Consider the following 15,346-nt stretch of genomic DNA (forward strand, 5'->3'; position numbering starts at 1 on the left):
ACTTATAAAACATTAACTTGGTCGAAACATGTTATATATTGGGCTATGTATTATTTTTAGTAGATATTTATATTACTAAAAATGTTAGATGTTAGTTTTTGTAATATTTGTTAGTGTATGTGTGTGCATACACTAATGCAATGGTACAGCGTGATTTTGCCTATAATTTTGCAATGAGTGAAATATTTAAGTGCAAGTCTCGCTAATTATGACGTTTATTACAGGTGTAAATGATCTTGACTGTTTTGGCAAATGTTTTAATAATATCGTTAGTTCAAAGGTGAAATATATTGATTTTATAAAATAAAAATTTGAGAGATATTTATAATGAAAACGTCTTTATTACCCTTAGAACATTTATATTATTACATTATTAATGTAGGGGAGCTCGGGGCAACTTCGGCATGCGGGGCAAGTTTGTCAAGCGCTTTTTTTAAAAAACAAATTAAAAGGAGACTTTGGTTATAGGTTAGGCAGTTGAGTTTTATTGGTGGCTTGTTGAGTGTAGTGTTTTTATTGTTCTCCAACAAGCGTAGTTGAATTATCAAGCAAATTTTCATTTTCGTTCAATTCCATATAATATTTTTTTTCCATTTATATTGAATTGGCAGGTTTTGTTATAATTCCATGATAACGAAAGTTACTTTTCCTGTTAGAAGGATGTAACTTCAACTTATTCACGTGGCCAGATCGTGGCTTGGCATTCTGTTCTCAGGGTTGTACTTAATGTTTCGAAATCATGACTAGCGGGGTAAGATCGGCAACATAAAGCCACATTAGAAGCAAAGGATAAAAATCAAACAGATGATAAATGAAAACATGTTTGCATTTGTTATTCATGTATATATGTCTTTGAACTTGCATTTCGTTGTAATAATATTAAATGGGTGTTGGATTTGTATTTCTTTGTTTTAATAGTGAATTCCAACTTATACATTGTTAATAACATAATTTTATATACGTGCCTATCTTGCCCCATTACTGTTGCCCCTATACCAGGGGCAACTTTAATAAAAATAATTAAAATAATTACAACTTTACAAAAAGAGAGAAGTTGCCGATCTTGCCCCTATACCCGGGGCAACTTCGTCAATTTCTCTCTTCTTGTAAAGTTGTAATTATTTTAATTATTTTTATTTCCAAACTGATTTTAACCAGTTCTATAGTAAGGTAACATTCCAATAGACAATATGCAAAGCTTTTTTTTTCAGTTTACAGCAGTATTTATTACACAAAATTTAAGTAAAGCTTAACATGCCGATCTTGCCCCGATCTCCCCTAATTATAATTACGTAAGCTCTTCACAAATCTATGTAATTTTAAAAATCTGTTTACTTCACACTACAAACCATAGCAGTTTTAAATCTACTTTAGAACATTATCTATAGTCCGAATTAAATTTATTCTCTTCTACTAAAAGGAAGGATTACAGAAAACAAGAAGTACGTATGAAAAGACTGAATAATTATAGCGAATAAAGTATTCATTAAGTCCAAGTTCCTTTAGAGACACATGACCCTCCTCTATCTCTTCACCTTCTCGACGTTTCACCAACAAAATTTAAAAGCATCAATGCTCCTTACACACAATTCACCAAGCAAAGTTTTATTTTTTAATCTTCACTTCATCCTGAAATATTAAGCAAAATAGATGCCAATACACGCAAATACACTCACGTATACATACATATCCACGGAATTTTTTTACTTTTTTGGATTTTCGAAACGTGGGATTTGTTTAATTTTTGTGCAATGACCTTTGGTGACTTTTTAAAAAATTTTGCGCTTTATAAAACGAGTAACTTTACTGTTTTTATGACTAGTCTAATTGTTCATTTTCATTGTATTTTTTTTGTTTTTTCTGCTTTGTCAAAGATACGCGCAACGAAATTTTAGTTTTTGTAATAATAAATTGTTATTATTAATTTTTAATTGCAGATGGCATCGCAGACGAACTATGCTCTGTTTTTGTCACTTTTCACAAGCAGGGTTTTCTACACATTCAACATTACTCGGATATATAATGACCTATTCATAGCTTTATGAAAGCAATCACGCATAAATAAAAATTGTTTAACAAGCAATAGAAGTATCAATACATAAAAATTTCACATATTCTGTCTCTAAAATCATAATTAACTCCACGTATAAAAAATTAATCTATGAATATATGTCAGGTAAATTTATACAAAATATGAAGTAAAAAGTTGTTTGAAATTCAACTAGAGATTTTTTGCATAATACATTATTTTTTACCTGATTGTTTTTCTTTGTACAGCACGGAAAACAGGCAATCGTTGCATGTGCCGCTATGGAAGAAGTGATTTTTGCACCCGACTGTGCAAAGATAAACTTCACACTTTCCCGACAAAAGAGCCTATTCTAGTACATACAGGCGACAGGAAAAGCCATATTTGTACTACTCGACAGGAAGAAGCGATCCAAAAGAAGGAAAGATCGGCTGCAGCAGCCTAGGAGGCTTAGCCGATACACTGCGCCGACCCGGAAGGATTCCTGTGTCTGAACGTCTACATGCAAAATCAAGAAGCACCCGGCATACTCGCTTAGACGTCTTTTCTCTATCGTCTATCTATAGGGGAAAAAGTGATAGAAAAAAAGAACCTAAAGAAAGAAGCCGAAAGAAAAGCAATTCAAAGAGAAACAAGTTAAATAATGAAGTCATTAAGACACAAATAACAGTCGGAAAAGGGAACGAAAAGACATAGAGCGAACCCGTCATCCATCAAGTAGTATTAGTTTTGAGGTTCACATAATGGAGTAGGGTGCCCAGAACGGATGAAATAAAATTATAACTAGCCAAAAAACAAAGGAAATGATCGCCAACGGACAAACACTTCGCAAAGTGACTGCAGGAAATACAAACACGTCAAGACAAGAGGAAGACACATTCTGAAACGGCAGACAGTAGAGACTACTTGGTTAAAGTAGTGCCATGCTGCTAATTCGCTGTAAAGCCAAAGCCTTTTAACAAGGAGGGTAAAAAACAGGATAATGTGCAGTATAGTAAGAGTACAGAGAAAATAATAGAAAACGAAGAAACATAGTGCCTTATTATAGCTAAAACCACGTCTTTGCAGCCCCACAAAGCCTACGATTTGAGTAAAACTTGTGTAGAAGTTTGTTATGATTCATGGCTCGAATCGTGAAAGTCCCAGCCTCTTGACAAATGCAACGTAAATGTAAGTGTTACTAAACATTGGTAAACGTGAAACTAACTGTAAGAGTGTAAGTTTATATCAGAATCAAAGCTTATAAATAACAGCAATCTAATATCTAGCAAACGACTAACATGTAGTTTGGTTTTTTTTATATTTTATTTCTTTACTTAATTTACAATACATAATCAAAACAAAGTAATAATAAATCGTAACAATTCACTTAAAATAATAAATAGTAAATCAAATTATTCTAATCAAAGACGTACAGTTAGACACGTGTTTGTGTAAAATTGAGTTAAATTATATTAATATATAATAAAGAGAAAATATTTATTCTGTAATAATTCTATACGATATTTATTCTAATATTTCAACCATAAACGAAGATTTATTAAAGCAGTGTAAATGTAATACATTCAGCAGTCTAAAGATTCCAACAATTTGAGATAAATTTCGAGTTTTATGACATTATTATAAAAGCAATTTACGTTTAAAACAATTCGTCAATACATAAAAATTAACTATTACTAAACACTACTAAGATGTCATCGATTCAAGCCTGAATAATAGTTTAGTTTCTCGAGTATTCTTGTTTATAACACTTAAGTAGGGGCCTATTTCATATTTTTAAATGTTCGAAATTTTAAACTAAATCGTGCTGAATATAAACATTATATAACACGTACATTCATTTGCGCCTGGTGTTTTAAACACCTGCAATACAAACGTAGTTACTAGCAACACAGAACGGCCATGCCCTAAATTCAGAAACAAACAAACAAAAACAATTATTATTACGTATATTATTAAGAACACTAAAAGGACACAATAGTTTAATTAATAAACACACTACTACATTTATTTAATAAACATTTAAATAATAATTACGCTAGAATATACACGAAATGCACCCGATAACGAGCAGCGAACAGACACACACACACACACGCTCTACAACAACATAAATATCGATTATATAAATACAATTAAAACTTTCTTTTTAGANGTCAGGAAATCTTTTTCAATTGCCTTCGGAGTCAAACCTCGGTAGTAGGATCAAAAGAAATTCAACAGTTTATCTGTACCGATGCCACAGATCAGGTAAGAAATATTAAAATAAAGGATTTATTAAATTTACACATGAATAAATAATCCTATTCCTTTTTTCTTTGTGTTCTTCCACGTTTATATGAGGTCAGCACTCCCATCTTTAATCTATTGTCTGTTACCTTTTCTTTTCATCTCAACATACTTCTCTCCTCTTGATCTTCTCTTTCACGTCCATCTTCACAATCCTCTTTCCTAAATGAACCTCGTTTCTTCTCACCACACGAAAGATGTAAAAATTAATTTTTGTAATTACATTTTATAGCAGTTACAAGAATTTGTTAATTGTGTACACCAAGATTTTTTCAAATCAACCCAACTCAGAAATTTTAAGGTAAATTGTTATTGAAAGTTTCTACAATTAAAAGTAAAATAATAAGTTATAATTACAAATTTTATTTGTGTTTTGCAGTTCTGCATCTTCGAGGCAGATTTTGTCAATTTTTAATACCGGTACAGTGCTTGGTATTTTAGGTTAAGTTTTGGATTTTTAACTGCTTTTTCTGCGAAAGGTTAAATATGTTAACGAAAATGTATTAAATTTTTTGTTAAATTTAAATTTAATTGAAATATTAAAAAAAATAAAATTGGATTTAAGCATTAACTTTNTTAAGAAGAGACTATTGTTTATTTAGAATGTGTAACCGACAATTGTAAACACGCATGTGTTTTTTATATTTTTCACTTTCCTCACTTCTATAAGTGAAAATACGATAATAAATTGTGGATTTCTCTATTTGTATATATATTAATTCACGTAATATTTGTTAGTGTATGTACGCACATACACTAATACAATGGTACAGCATGATTTTGGTTATGAGTAAAATCTTCAAGTGTAAAATCTCACTCACTCAAATATTAATTTTGACGTTCTTTACAGATGTAAAAGATGTTGGATATTTTGCCGAATGTTTTAATCGTACCGTTAGTGAAAAGGTAAAATATATTTATTTATAAAATAAAAATTTGAGAGATATTTATAATGAAAACGTATTTATTACCCTTAGAATCTGAATATCTTTTACAATTGCCTTCGGGACCAAACCTCTACAACAGGATCACAAGGAATAAAACAGTTTCTCTGTGAAACTGCCACAGATGAGGTAAGAAAAATTAATCTGTTGTCTTCATTATCTTTATCCAAGACGTCCTCTCTGCTCCATTTCCTCTGTCCAGAATCCTTTCAAAAATATTTAAGTTATTTAGCTTAAACTTTACTTATGCAACACTTTGTGGAATTTTTCTTTAATTTTTTCGATATAAAATTAAGTTATTCGTACAAATAAATTGAAATTATTTTTTGTGATTACATTTTTATAGCAGTTAAAAGAATTTGATAAATGTATACACTACGACAATCTTCAATCAGTTTTCTCTCGACAATTTGAGGTAAGTTTCTATTGCAAGTGTCAACAATGAAAAGTAAAAATTATTAACAAAAACAAAATTACAAATTTTATATTTGTTTTTTTCAGTGTTGCATTCAAAGTTGTTTTCCACTTCTCGTTGTTTACCCATTTGTCGTTTATATTTGTCGTTTTATAAGTTAACATTTTGGATTTTTGTTAACTGCTTTTCAGCGAAATTTTACGTATTTTAACGAAAAATGTATTAAATTCTTCTTTAAATTTAAACGTAATTGAAATATTTGAAAGTAAATAAATTTGGATTTAAGCATTAACTTTTTCTTTCTTCTATGCAAAATCACGTACACTGAATCGTTCTACTCGCGTATTTATAATACTTATATTTTACGAGAGATCGATTAAAATGTACTTAAAATAATATAAGTTTTCTTTTATCTTTCCAGAAGTACTTATTTTATATTTAAGAAAAGAGATCTGCTCACACTAAATGCATCTGCATGTGTTTGTTTTCTTTACTACCTCTTCAGTAGTTGAAGTAGAAACACAGAGTAAGTGTTATATTACACAGGACCAAGTTGTTTCTTTAATGCAGGAAAAGGAGTGTTCGTATTATATCACTTATTCTATGTGTTTTCACTTTCACTTCAAGGGAAAGTATAGAAAAAACAGATTTAAATGCAATTAGTATAAACAATTTACTTTTGTTCTAAATTAAAANGAGCAGGATAACAAACTATTTTTTTACGTACTACAGTACATATAGATGTCTAGTTTTATATAAATAATACTTTTCTATAGCAAAATTTTATACGTTTAAGGTTTGTAACTATTTCTCTTTCATCTATATAATTTATTACGTTAAAATAAAATTACAGATAAGCTTCATTCGCCGGAACACAAATTTTTAAGTTATTCTAGCAAAAGAAACACGCAAAATATAACAATTTATGCTTAGTTATAAACACAAAAAGTTCTTTAAATAAATTTTTCCTAACAGGATACACTCAACACCACTCAACGAGTGTTTGTTTTTTACATTTAAAACACGTAATAGAAACAGTAAATATTATCTTTATTATGATATAATGTTATCATTATCTACTTTTAAATATTAAATTGACCATTAAAGCTATTTTAAGCTGGTTTTTCGTTGACTTCTCCTACTCAAAAAGTAAGTGTAAAGTGACAGCTTCCTTTTGTAGTATTAAATAGATGTATCAACACATATAAATTCTCAGAAATTGTATACGCAACTCTTTATATACACACGAATCCTCTGTTCGCTCCAGACCAATGGACTTAACTGAACGTTCAAATTAATAAAACATTTAAATAATTGAAAATTAAATGAAGCTACAACTAACATTTTTTAGCACGTGCATTCATTTATGTTAGGGTGTTCTAAACACCTGCAACGCATACTTGTTTATAAAAGATTTTAATTAAACTCCAAAAAATTCCAATTAAATTACGAATATTTACTGATATTATATGACATAATTATATCTATTATATGAATATTACAATACTTTACTACGTCATCGTTGTATATTGAGCAAAAGAAACAAAAAGGAGGAGTAAAAGATAGATGATTACAAAGTCACTTTCTTTGTTACCATAACGTACTGTACTTGTTCGAACGTTTCGAGCAGACACACACACGCTCTACAATAAAATAAATATCGTTTATAAAATACAATTAAAAGAAGATTTTTAAACAAAAATCGTCAATAATAATTCTTTATTAATTTAATTCAGTTTACAGGAGTAGAAGGAAAACGCGTAGGAGAGAAAATGCTGCAACATACGAAACGTCAGAATACGTCACTTGGAAATGAAGTTTTCCGTCACATGACTTATTACGTGTGACCTTTTTTCTATAAAATGAAGCAATTTCGCCTCGTTCGACGAATTATTCATTGGTAAAAGGTAAGTTTACTCTATATATAATTTAAATAGAATTAAAACAGGTATAGTTTGATGGAAACTTCGAGTCAGGAGGCCTTCTCTTTACTTCAAACGAGGGTGTTATAATTGGTTAGAAAGACACCTTTCCATTAGAATTGTAATGTTCACTCCTTTATATACAAATATATTCAGGTTGCAGTAAGATTGATTCTTCTGTGTTTGATCAAATTAGATGAGACTTGCTTTATGTTTTCTCTTCATTTCTATTCTCATCGTGGTTTTTTTTTCTAAGAAATTCTGCCAATCTAATGACAGAACAATTCAGCAGTTTTCATTATTATCCTCCTTTGTAGGGTTTTCTGATTAATTTATTAATAATTCCTACGTCTTGTGTCGAAATTTTCTGAATTTTGCATAGAGTTTTGTATATTTGGGTATTAATTAATGAAAGTAAAAGGTATGAAGAGAGAAAATTCTTCCGTGTGTCAAGTGTCGAGATGAGTCGAACTTAATAAACACGTTAATTATTTTTTAAATTAACACAACTTCGACAATTTAAAATGTTAGCTGTCTTTTTGTATTGATGCTTCTAGGTGAAATATATTTAAATCATTTACTAATTAGTAATTTACAAATTTATTAATTAAGTTTGCTAATTTTAAAATTTTACAAGCATATTTATTGTAAATAATTGATATTAATCGTAACCTTTTAATATTACAGCGAGTAAAAAAAACGAAGTGACCACGATGAAAGGAATATTCTTAATTTTCATTTCATCTCTTCTGTTTACAATGGTGTTGGGTGACAATGAAGATGACCATGACCATGACCACTATGATGATAATTACGTTGATCAGTACTGCGGTAAGCTAATGTTTTACTGTTTTAAGTGCATACAGACACTATTTACATACACAGTAATACAGTAATTTCATAAGGTTTTGTTTACGCTCTTCTCAAGCTTAATTTTTGTGGTTTTTCTGAATGTTTTCTGAAATGCTTTCGAGAGATTTATGTTTAATGGCCATTGATTCTATTCAAATCAGTTAACGGTCGAAGGGATGAAAAATACAATGGGTTAAGCGACACGTTGCTTAAATTTTCGTTTCTTTTTCAATTTTTACATCGGAATCTCTATTTATATCATTTTAAATCGGTCTTATTTACATAAAAAACTGTTCAATGGCTCTTCAGTAAGCAATAACAGGAAAATATTCCCAAATATTAATTTTATTACTTTTCACAGGTGTTATCAATATAGATTGTTTTGACTACTGTTTACAAGTATTCATGGGTGAAGAAGTAAAGTATATTTCTATTTGTTTTAATGGAAATTTCAAAGATATGATTAATAAAAACATTCTTTATGGTGTTTAGTATTACGAAAGGTATAGGAAATGTAATCCGGAAGCAGTAGCAGACAAATCACCGGGTGAAAGACAATACTATATATGTAATGTAGCCACAGAGGAGGTATGAAAAATTCAAATAATCATTTTATTTAATAAACACTTTAATAAATAATGAAGTAATAGATGTGCATATTATATTTATTTTACGTTAAGTATGTTTACTTTATGTTAATTGTGCTGCAATTTACAAATAACACACCTGTAAGTTCCCAAAGGTGTTTGTCTGTCTCCTTTCTTGTCTTTCCTTGGGCCAGAAGTTACATTACCCGCATGGCTCTGCTATTAGCAGGAGAAGGATGATGGGAAGGAGCATTTAGAACTTTCTTAAAACTCATTACTACGCACAAAATTAACTTTTTCGCAGCTATATTGTAATTAATAATATAGAAAAATTGGTATACAAAATGCCATTACAACTGAGAAAGTTACGCAACTCGTTGATTGAGTTTTTCTTAATTTTCTGAATAAACAATTAAGTTATTCTTTTAAAAAAGTACAAATTAATTTCTGTAATTTATATTTTTATAGGAGATAGCAACAGCTAACGCATGTACACACAAAGACGAAGAAGAAATAAAAATATTTCATGATGGATTTGAAGTAAGTTTTAAATGCAATTAAAAAGAATAAAAAGTAAAAATAAATTTATAAATTTTATTTCTATTTTGCAGGTTTGTGTCATTTATGAGACTTTGGGTTTAATTTTTCCCCAATTGTTCTGTAGCTGCACTCCCAGCTAAATTTTGAATGTTTAAACGAACACTTGTGAAATTCTTCTTGAAATTTAAATGTAATTAAAATATTTCAAGGAAAAATAAATTTGAATTAAAGAATTTTGTTTTTCCTTTATAAAATATTGCTTACACTATTCCTTTCTACACGCGTTATTCGACTTATATTTATAAATGGCAACAAGTTATGTGGAGCGAAGAGAAGAAATTTAGTAGAGATTGACCAGATGACTGTAGAAGCTATTGCCACGGTATTAAAGAAGAAATAGCACCCAATTATAGTATAAAAAGATTTACTCGTTTTAATGCAAGCGTAGAATAGTTGCATTGCGCTCACCTATCAACAAATAGGCACGGAAGGAAGGCAAGTGCAAGATTCGTTTGTTCTTGATCGTGAGGTGCGAGTACCGCATTTTTCGTATTGAGTAGGTGCAAGTATCTCCTGACCCTACGTCGTCAGTGTAAGGTTACCGATTAACGTGTTATCAGGTGCAAGGAGCGCTTGAGCCAATTATTCTAAAGCGTTACTTTTGTGTTCAACAGTTATAGAAAGATATTTTAACTCGCTTACCAGGAGCAAAACCTGTTTTTTTTCTTTCTAAGCGGTTCAGAATTGTTACAGTAACACAATAAATAATCACTTTTAACAGTTTATTATTCCTACTTTTGCAGTTTACTATTATTTAAATTCGGAACACGAAATAATTTGTCGTTTTTAACAGATTACACTCAAATTCGCTCGACATTAGTGAGCGTGTTTGTTTTTTTACAGTTAAAACATGTAACANTACGTTAATTAAACAATTAATCAGGTAATAAATGTATGTTAAAAGACCTAAAGATCCCCAAAGATCGTTAGAGGGTGAAGGCAACAGTACTCTTTTTAGGATGTAGATAAACCTAATTTAGTTTATAGGAGTAAAGGAAAAAATGAGTAGGAGAAACATTTCTAGAACATACACAACCTGCCGATGACGTCAGTATACGCCACTTGAAAAAAGAGTTTTTAGTCACATGACACATTACGTGAAACTTGTTGCTATGAAATAAAATGACTTCAGCTCGTTTGACTAGCTATTCACTTTTGAAAGGTAAGTTTACTCTTAATGTAATTTACATACAATTTATCTATGTGACGTTTAAAACAGTTCCTGCCCGAAGTATTCCTGTCTACCTCGAATAGGATCGTTACAATTGCTTGGAAAAACGTCGTACTACCCGAACTATAACGTGCGGTCCTCTCTATACAGATTGAAAAACATTCCTCTGTCTTCGGGCACACCAGACGAAAATTCTTTTATTATTTTTTTCTCATTCTTCTTTTCTTAGTTGTCCTTATTTTTAAGGAATTTTGCGGGTTTTATGACTATCCAGTCAAGTAACTTTTATTTTGGGCTACCATTAACGCGACTCCTGACTAATTTATTATCGTGCAATTATTTATTGTGACATAGTCACAATGCTAGGCTTTAATCACATTTTTTAAATTTATTTAATTTAAACTATATGTTCACCACTTCAATTCAATTTTTTCCATATACAGTACTTTCCTGTTATAACTATATGTGTGTTTCTATTGTAAAATATGGATACTAATTTTAATTCTTTTTATTTATTGAAAATAAGTAATATTAATTAATCGTAATCTGTTGATATTATAGTAAAAAACGAAGTCACTATGATGAAAGGAATATTCTCAACTCTCATTTTATCCTTCGTGTTTACGATGGTATGGAGTGTCCGCGCCGATACGACCAATAGACCATTTTATATTGACCAGTACTGCAGTAAGATATTTCTATTTTTTACTGTTGTTAATCAATAATAAATTTGTATAGATGTTAGTTTCTATAATATGTGTTAGTGTATGTATGTGCATACACTAATGCAATGGTACAGCGTGATTTTGCCTATATTTTTGCAATGAGTGAAATATTTAAGTGCAAGTCTCGCTAATTATGACGTTTTTTACAGGTGTAAATGATCTTGACTGTTTTGGCAAATGTTTTAATAATATCGTTAGTTCAAAGGTGAAATATATTGATTTTATAAAATAAAAATTTGAGAGATATTTTAATGAAAACGTCTTTATTACCCTTAGAATTTGAATATGTTTTACAATTGCCTTCGGGTTCAAACCTCTATAACAGGATCAGAAGGAATAAAACAGTTTCTCTGTCAAACTGCCACAGATGAGGTAAGAAAAATTAATCTGTTGTCTTCATTATCTTTATCCAAGACGTCCTCTCTGCTCCATCCCCTCTGTCCAGAATCCTTTCGAGAATATTTAAGTTATTTAGCTTAAACTTTACTTATGCAACACTTTGTGGAATTTTTTTTAAATTTTTTCCATATAAAATTAAGTTATTCGTACAAATGAATTCAAATTATTTTTTGTGATTACATTTTTATAGCAGTTAAAAGAATTTGATAAATGTATAAACCCCGAGAATCCTGAATCAGTTATTTTATCTGTACAATTTGAGGTAAGTTTCTATTGCAATTGTCAACAATGAAAGGTGAAAATGCATTAACAAAAACAAAATTACAAATTTAATTTCTGCTTTTTTCAGTGTTGCATTCAAAATTGTTCCCGACTTCTCGTTTTTTTTTCCACTTGTCGATATTTGTCGTGTTATAGGTTAACATTTTGGATTTTTGTTAATTGCTTTTTCAGCAAAATTTTACGTATTTTAACGAAAAATGTATAAAATTCTTCTTTAAATTAAAACGCAATTGAAATGTTTAAAAGAAAATAAATTTGGATTTGTGAGCTTGCAGATCTTTTTGGGCGTTTTAAAATTGTAAATTTTCTGTTAATTGTCTTCGGAAAAAAACCCGAAGAATCTGAACTAGATCGGATTTCACCGATTGTATAACGACTAGCTGAAGAAGTTTAGAGTTNTTAAGTTATTTCTACAAATGAATTGAAATTATTTTTTGTGATTACATTTTTATAGCAGTTAAAAGAATTTGATAAATGTATACACTACGACAATCTTCAATCAGTTATTTTATCTGTACAATTTGAGGTAAGTTTCTATTGCAAGTGTCAACAATGAAAAGTAAAAATGCATTAACAAAAACAAAATTACAAATTTTATTTCTGTTTTTTTCAGTGTTGCATTCAAAGTTGTTTCCGAGTTCTCGTTTTTTTTCCACTTTTCGATATTTGTCGTGTTATAGGTTAACATTTTGGATTTTTGTTAACTGCTTTTTCAGCAAAATTTATCGTATTTTAACGAAAAATGTATAAAATTCTTCTTTAAATTAAAATGCAATTGAAATTTTTAAAAGAAAATAAATTTGGATTTGTGAGCTTGCAGATCTTTTTGGGCGTTTTAAAATTGTAAATTTTCTGTTAATTGTCTTCGGAAAAAAACCCGAAGAATCTGAACTAGATCGGATTTCACCGATTGTATAACGACTAGCTGAAGAAGTTTAGAGTTAGGTGTGAAGAATGACCGTCATTGTCAACAAAAGTCTATCACGTGACAGTTTTTCCACGCTAATGATATAAAAGCTCGAATCTCCGGACGCTCAGGGCGATTCGTCATAGGAAGTTATACTTTGTGATAGAGCGCACCTCGACTTTCGAACCTTCATACAGCGGACTTGATCCAGCTACAGAGAGAGGACATGGGCAAGAAGACACGGAAGACACCACACCATTCCATATAGATGACGTTCGACCACCGAGAGGTATTTAGGGGTTAGAATTTGTAAAAGCACTCTCTCTCGAACTAGAAATTAGTTCAGCAACATAGCTACGAAATTCGTCGCCAATTTCTGTAAATATTTTAATATAACCGCATTTAACCTTAGTAGTAAGTTTGCCTCTTGTAGTTTAGGTTTAGTTTCAATAAATCCTTTGTTTTGTTAACCTGTCTTCTGTCACTTAAGGATGCCTGCCGTGTTACCGACGCACTCCCCACTCGATTTGCCCTCTTAGCCATCCAACGACTCCGACATTGGGTTTTACCAACCTGTGCAGAGTAAGTGGTGAATTGAGACTTAACCAGTGACATACTGCTTATCTCACATTGGTGTCAGGCGTGGGGTGAAGCTAACTTCCAGGCTTTTGACACGTTAGTCCGTTTTAAACAGGTTCGGCTCAGACAAGTTTTGTTCGCCGTAAACAGGTTTTGCAAATTTTAGACATAAAAGCATAAAAAGACTACGATATAGTCGCATAGAAATAAAAGTCGAAAATCCTCGCGCAACGTTAAAAGGATTAGATAGTTTGGTTTTGTTACTGCCTGCGTTCTTGGGACAAGCAGAAGGTCCCCGCATTAGTGAAGTTTTTGACTCGTTGGTAGATGTAGCAAAATTGTCAGGATGGACAAAAATGCAGATGTCAGTGGCAAAACTTAGACTAACGGGGATAGCCCGGGAAATCGTCAGAAAAGAGAGATGAATCAAAGACATTGAGTTTGAATAATTTAAGCATGTTATGCTAGAGCGTATTGAAAAGGTTCCTTTCCACCTTCGAGTTCATAAATTTTACGCATGTGTACAAAAGCCAGAGGAAGATGTACAGACATACGCAGCGCAATTATAAGCCCTTGCTACTGAAATTGAGATAAAGCAAGAGGAAGCAGATGCAGCGGAGACCGCAATGATTAAGCGCATACAGGATAAGAAATTAGACAAAAGATTAAAGGCTCAATTTTTAACTGAGATCATGAGGAGCATAAGACAGTGCATCATGTCTAGAGAACCTACTACTTTTGATGATGCTTTAAAGGCCACTGTAAGTGAAGAAAGTATAGAAACTCTGATGACACAGCCCAGTTTCAAAATCAGACCCATTAGAGAAGTCAACCCTGCTACAGGAAGGTCAGCAGAGGATTGGGTAATATTAAATGCCACTATCGAGGAACTTCAATCTCGAGTAGCTGAATTATCAAGCACCTCACCTAGAAAAGACCAGCTTCATAGAAAAAACGATTGTTGTCCGATTTTCTATTTTCGTTTAAGACGAAATAAGACATTAGCTCAGATTCAACAAATAGACAACAACGAGCTGGATTCCGCATTAGAAGTGGAAGAAAAGTGAAAAGGCGTCATACGAACAACTAAAAGTCAAACGAAGAGAGACTCAGTAGTTTTATGCTACACTTATAACGTGCCAGTAAAAGTTTGTATAGTTCCAGAGTTCAAGGACACAGTATTGTCAAACGAGGTTGCCAATAAATTAAAAGGGAAGGCCCCGGTTAAGTTTGGACAACGAAGGAAAATAGAAAGTCCGAATGGAGAATCCATGTCAACCGTGGGTATGATTGTCCCTAGTTTTAAGGTTATAGGACACAAGTTCTTTAGAGCATGCAAAATTGTCAACTCGAATGCTATCGTCTTTTTCGAAGGCGTAATCGAAGGAACGCTCCTAGCGCAGGAGAAGATAATTCTCGATAGAAACAACAATTCTCGATAGAGACAACGAGCAAATTATTTTACCATGCAACGAGCAAATGGTAAAGGCAGTCATTTTAATTCATGGAGGAAGAAAAAAAGGACGGTCAGTAGAAGAAAGACAACAGGTGACTGGACAGAAAAAGATGCAAATGTACTCCGCTTCATGCGATCCACTCCAACTACTCCACAAAATCAAAGGGAAGAGTGACTCCCACTCGTCAA

At 31.4% G+C, this 15,346-nt stretch overlaps 1 protein-coding gene and 3 long non-coding RNA genes across 6 annotated transcripts; all 4 read left to right on the plus strand.

The window, feature by feature from the left end:
- The first annotated feature begins 224 nt into the window (after positions 1–224).
- On the plus strand, positions 225–12,393 carry LOC111638522. The gene is made up of 4 exons (XR_002758886.1): positions 225–280; positions 5,296–5,391; positions 12,124–12,195; positions 12,283–12,393. It is a non-coding gene; the product is annotated as an uncharacterized LOC111638522 (long non-coding RNA).
- LOC111638521 lies at positions 4,185–4,839 on the plus strand. Its single transcript, XR_002758885.1, has 3 exons — positions 4,185–4,279; positions 4,551–4,619; positions 4,698–4,839. It is a non-coding gene; the product is annotated as an uncharacterized LOC111638521 (long non-coding RNA).
- Positions 7,504–9,811, plus strand: LOC111638520. 3 transcript variants are annotated; one of them, XM_023384237.1, is made up of 6 exons: positions 7,504–7,584; positions 8,287–8,430; positions 8,813–8,868; positions 8,944–9,039; positions 9,507–9,578; positions 9,650–9,811. In XM_023384237.1, exons 2-6 carry the CDS (start codon positions 8,313–8,315, stop codon positions 9,716–9,718), a joined length of 411 nt encoding a protein of 136 aa, XP_023240005.1. In that variant the 5' UTR covers positions 7,504–7,584; positions 8,287–8,312; the 3' UTR covers positions 9,719–9,811. The 3 variants fall into 3 exon arrangements, with proteins under 3 accessions (XP_023240005.1, XP_023240006.1, XP_023240004.1); XM_023384238.1 differs by lacking the exon at positions 7,504–7,584 and adding an exon at positions 7,656–7,720; XM_023384236.1 differs by lacking the exon at positions 7,504–7,584 and adding an exon at positions 7,960–8,020.
- LOC111638523 lies at positions 10,739–11,739 on the plus strand. The gene is made up of 3 exons (XR_002758887.1): positions 10,739–10,800; positions 11,371–11,496; positions 11,684–11,739. It is a non-coding gene; the product is annotated as an uncharacterized LOC111638523 (long non-coding RNA).
- Positions 12,394–15,346: the final 2,953 nt, after the last annotated feature.

Source organism: Centruroides sculpturatus, unplaced genomic scaffold (genome assembly GCF_000671375.1).
Source record: "Centruroides sculpturatus isolate CEXI.00-Female unplaced genomic scaffold, Cexi_2.0 scaffold1152, whole genome shotgun sequence".
NCBI classification, from domain to species: Eukaryota; Metazoa; Arthropoda; class Arachnida; order Scorpiones; family Buthidae; genus Centruroides; species Centruroides sculpturatus.

Bases quoted from the DNA above. Each gene is read 5' to 3' on its own strand.
- LOC111638520 (XM_023384236.1), top strand. The intron at 8,431-8,812 runs GTAAGCTAATGT...TACTTTTCACAG, and splicing joins TTACGTTGATCAGTACTGCG to GTGTTATCAATATAGATTGT. The intron at 9,040-9,506 runs GTATGAAAAATT...ATATTTTTATAG, and splicing joins GTAATGTAGCCACAGAGGAG to GAGATAGCAACAGCTAACGC.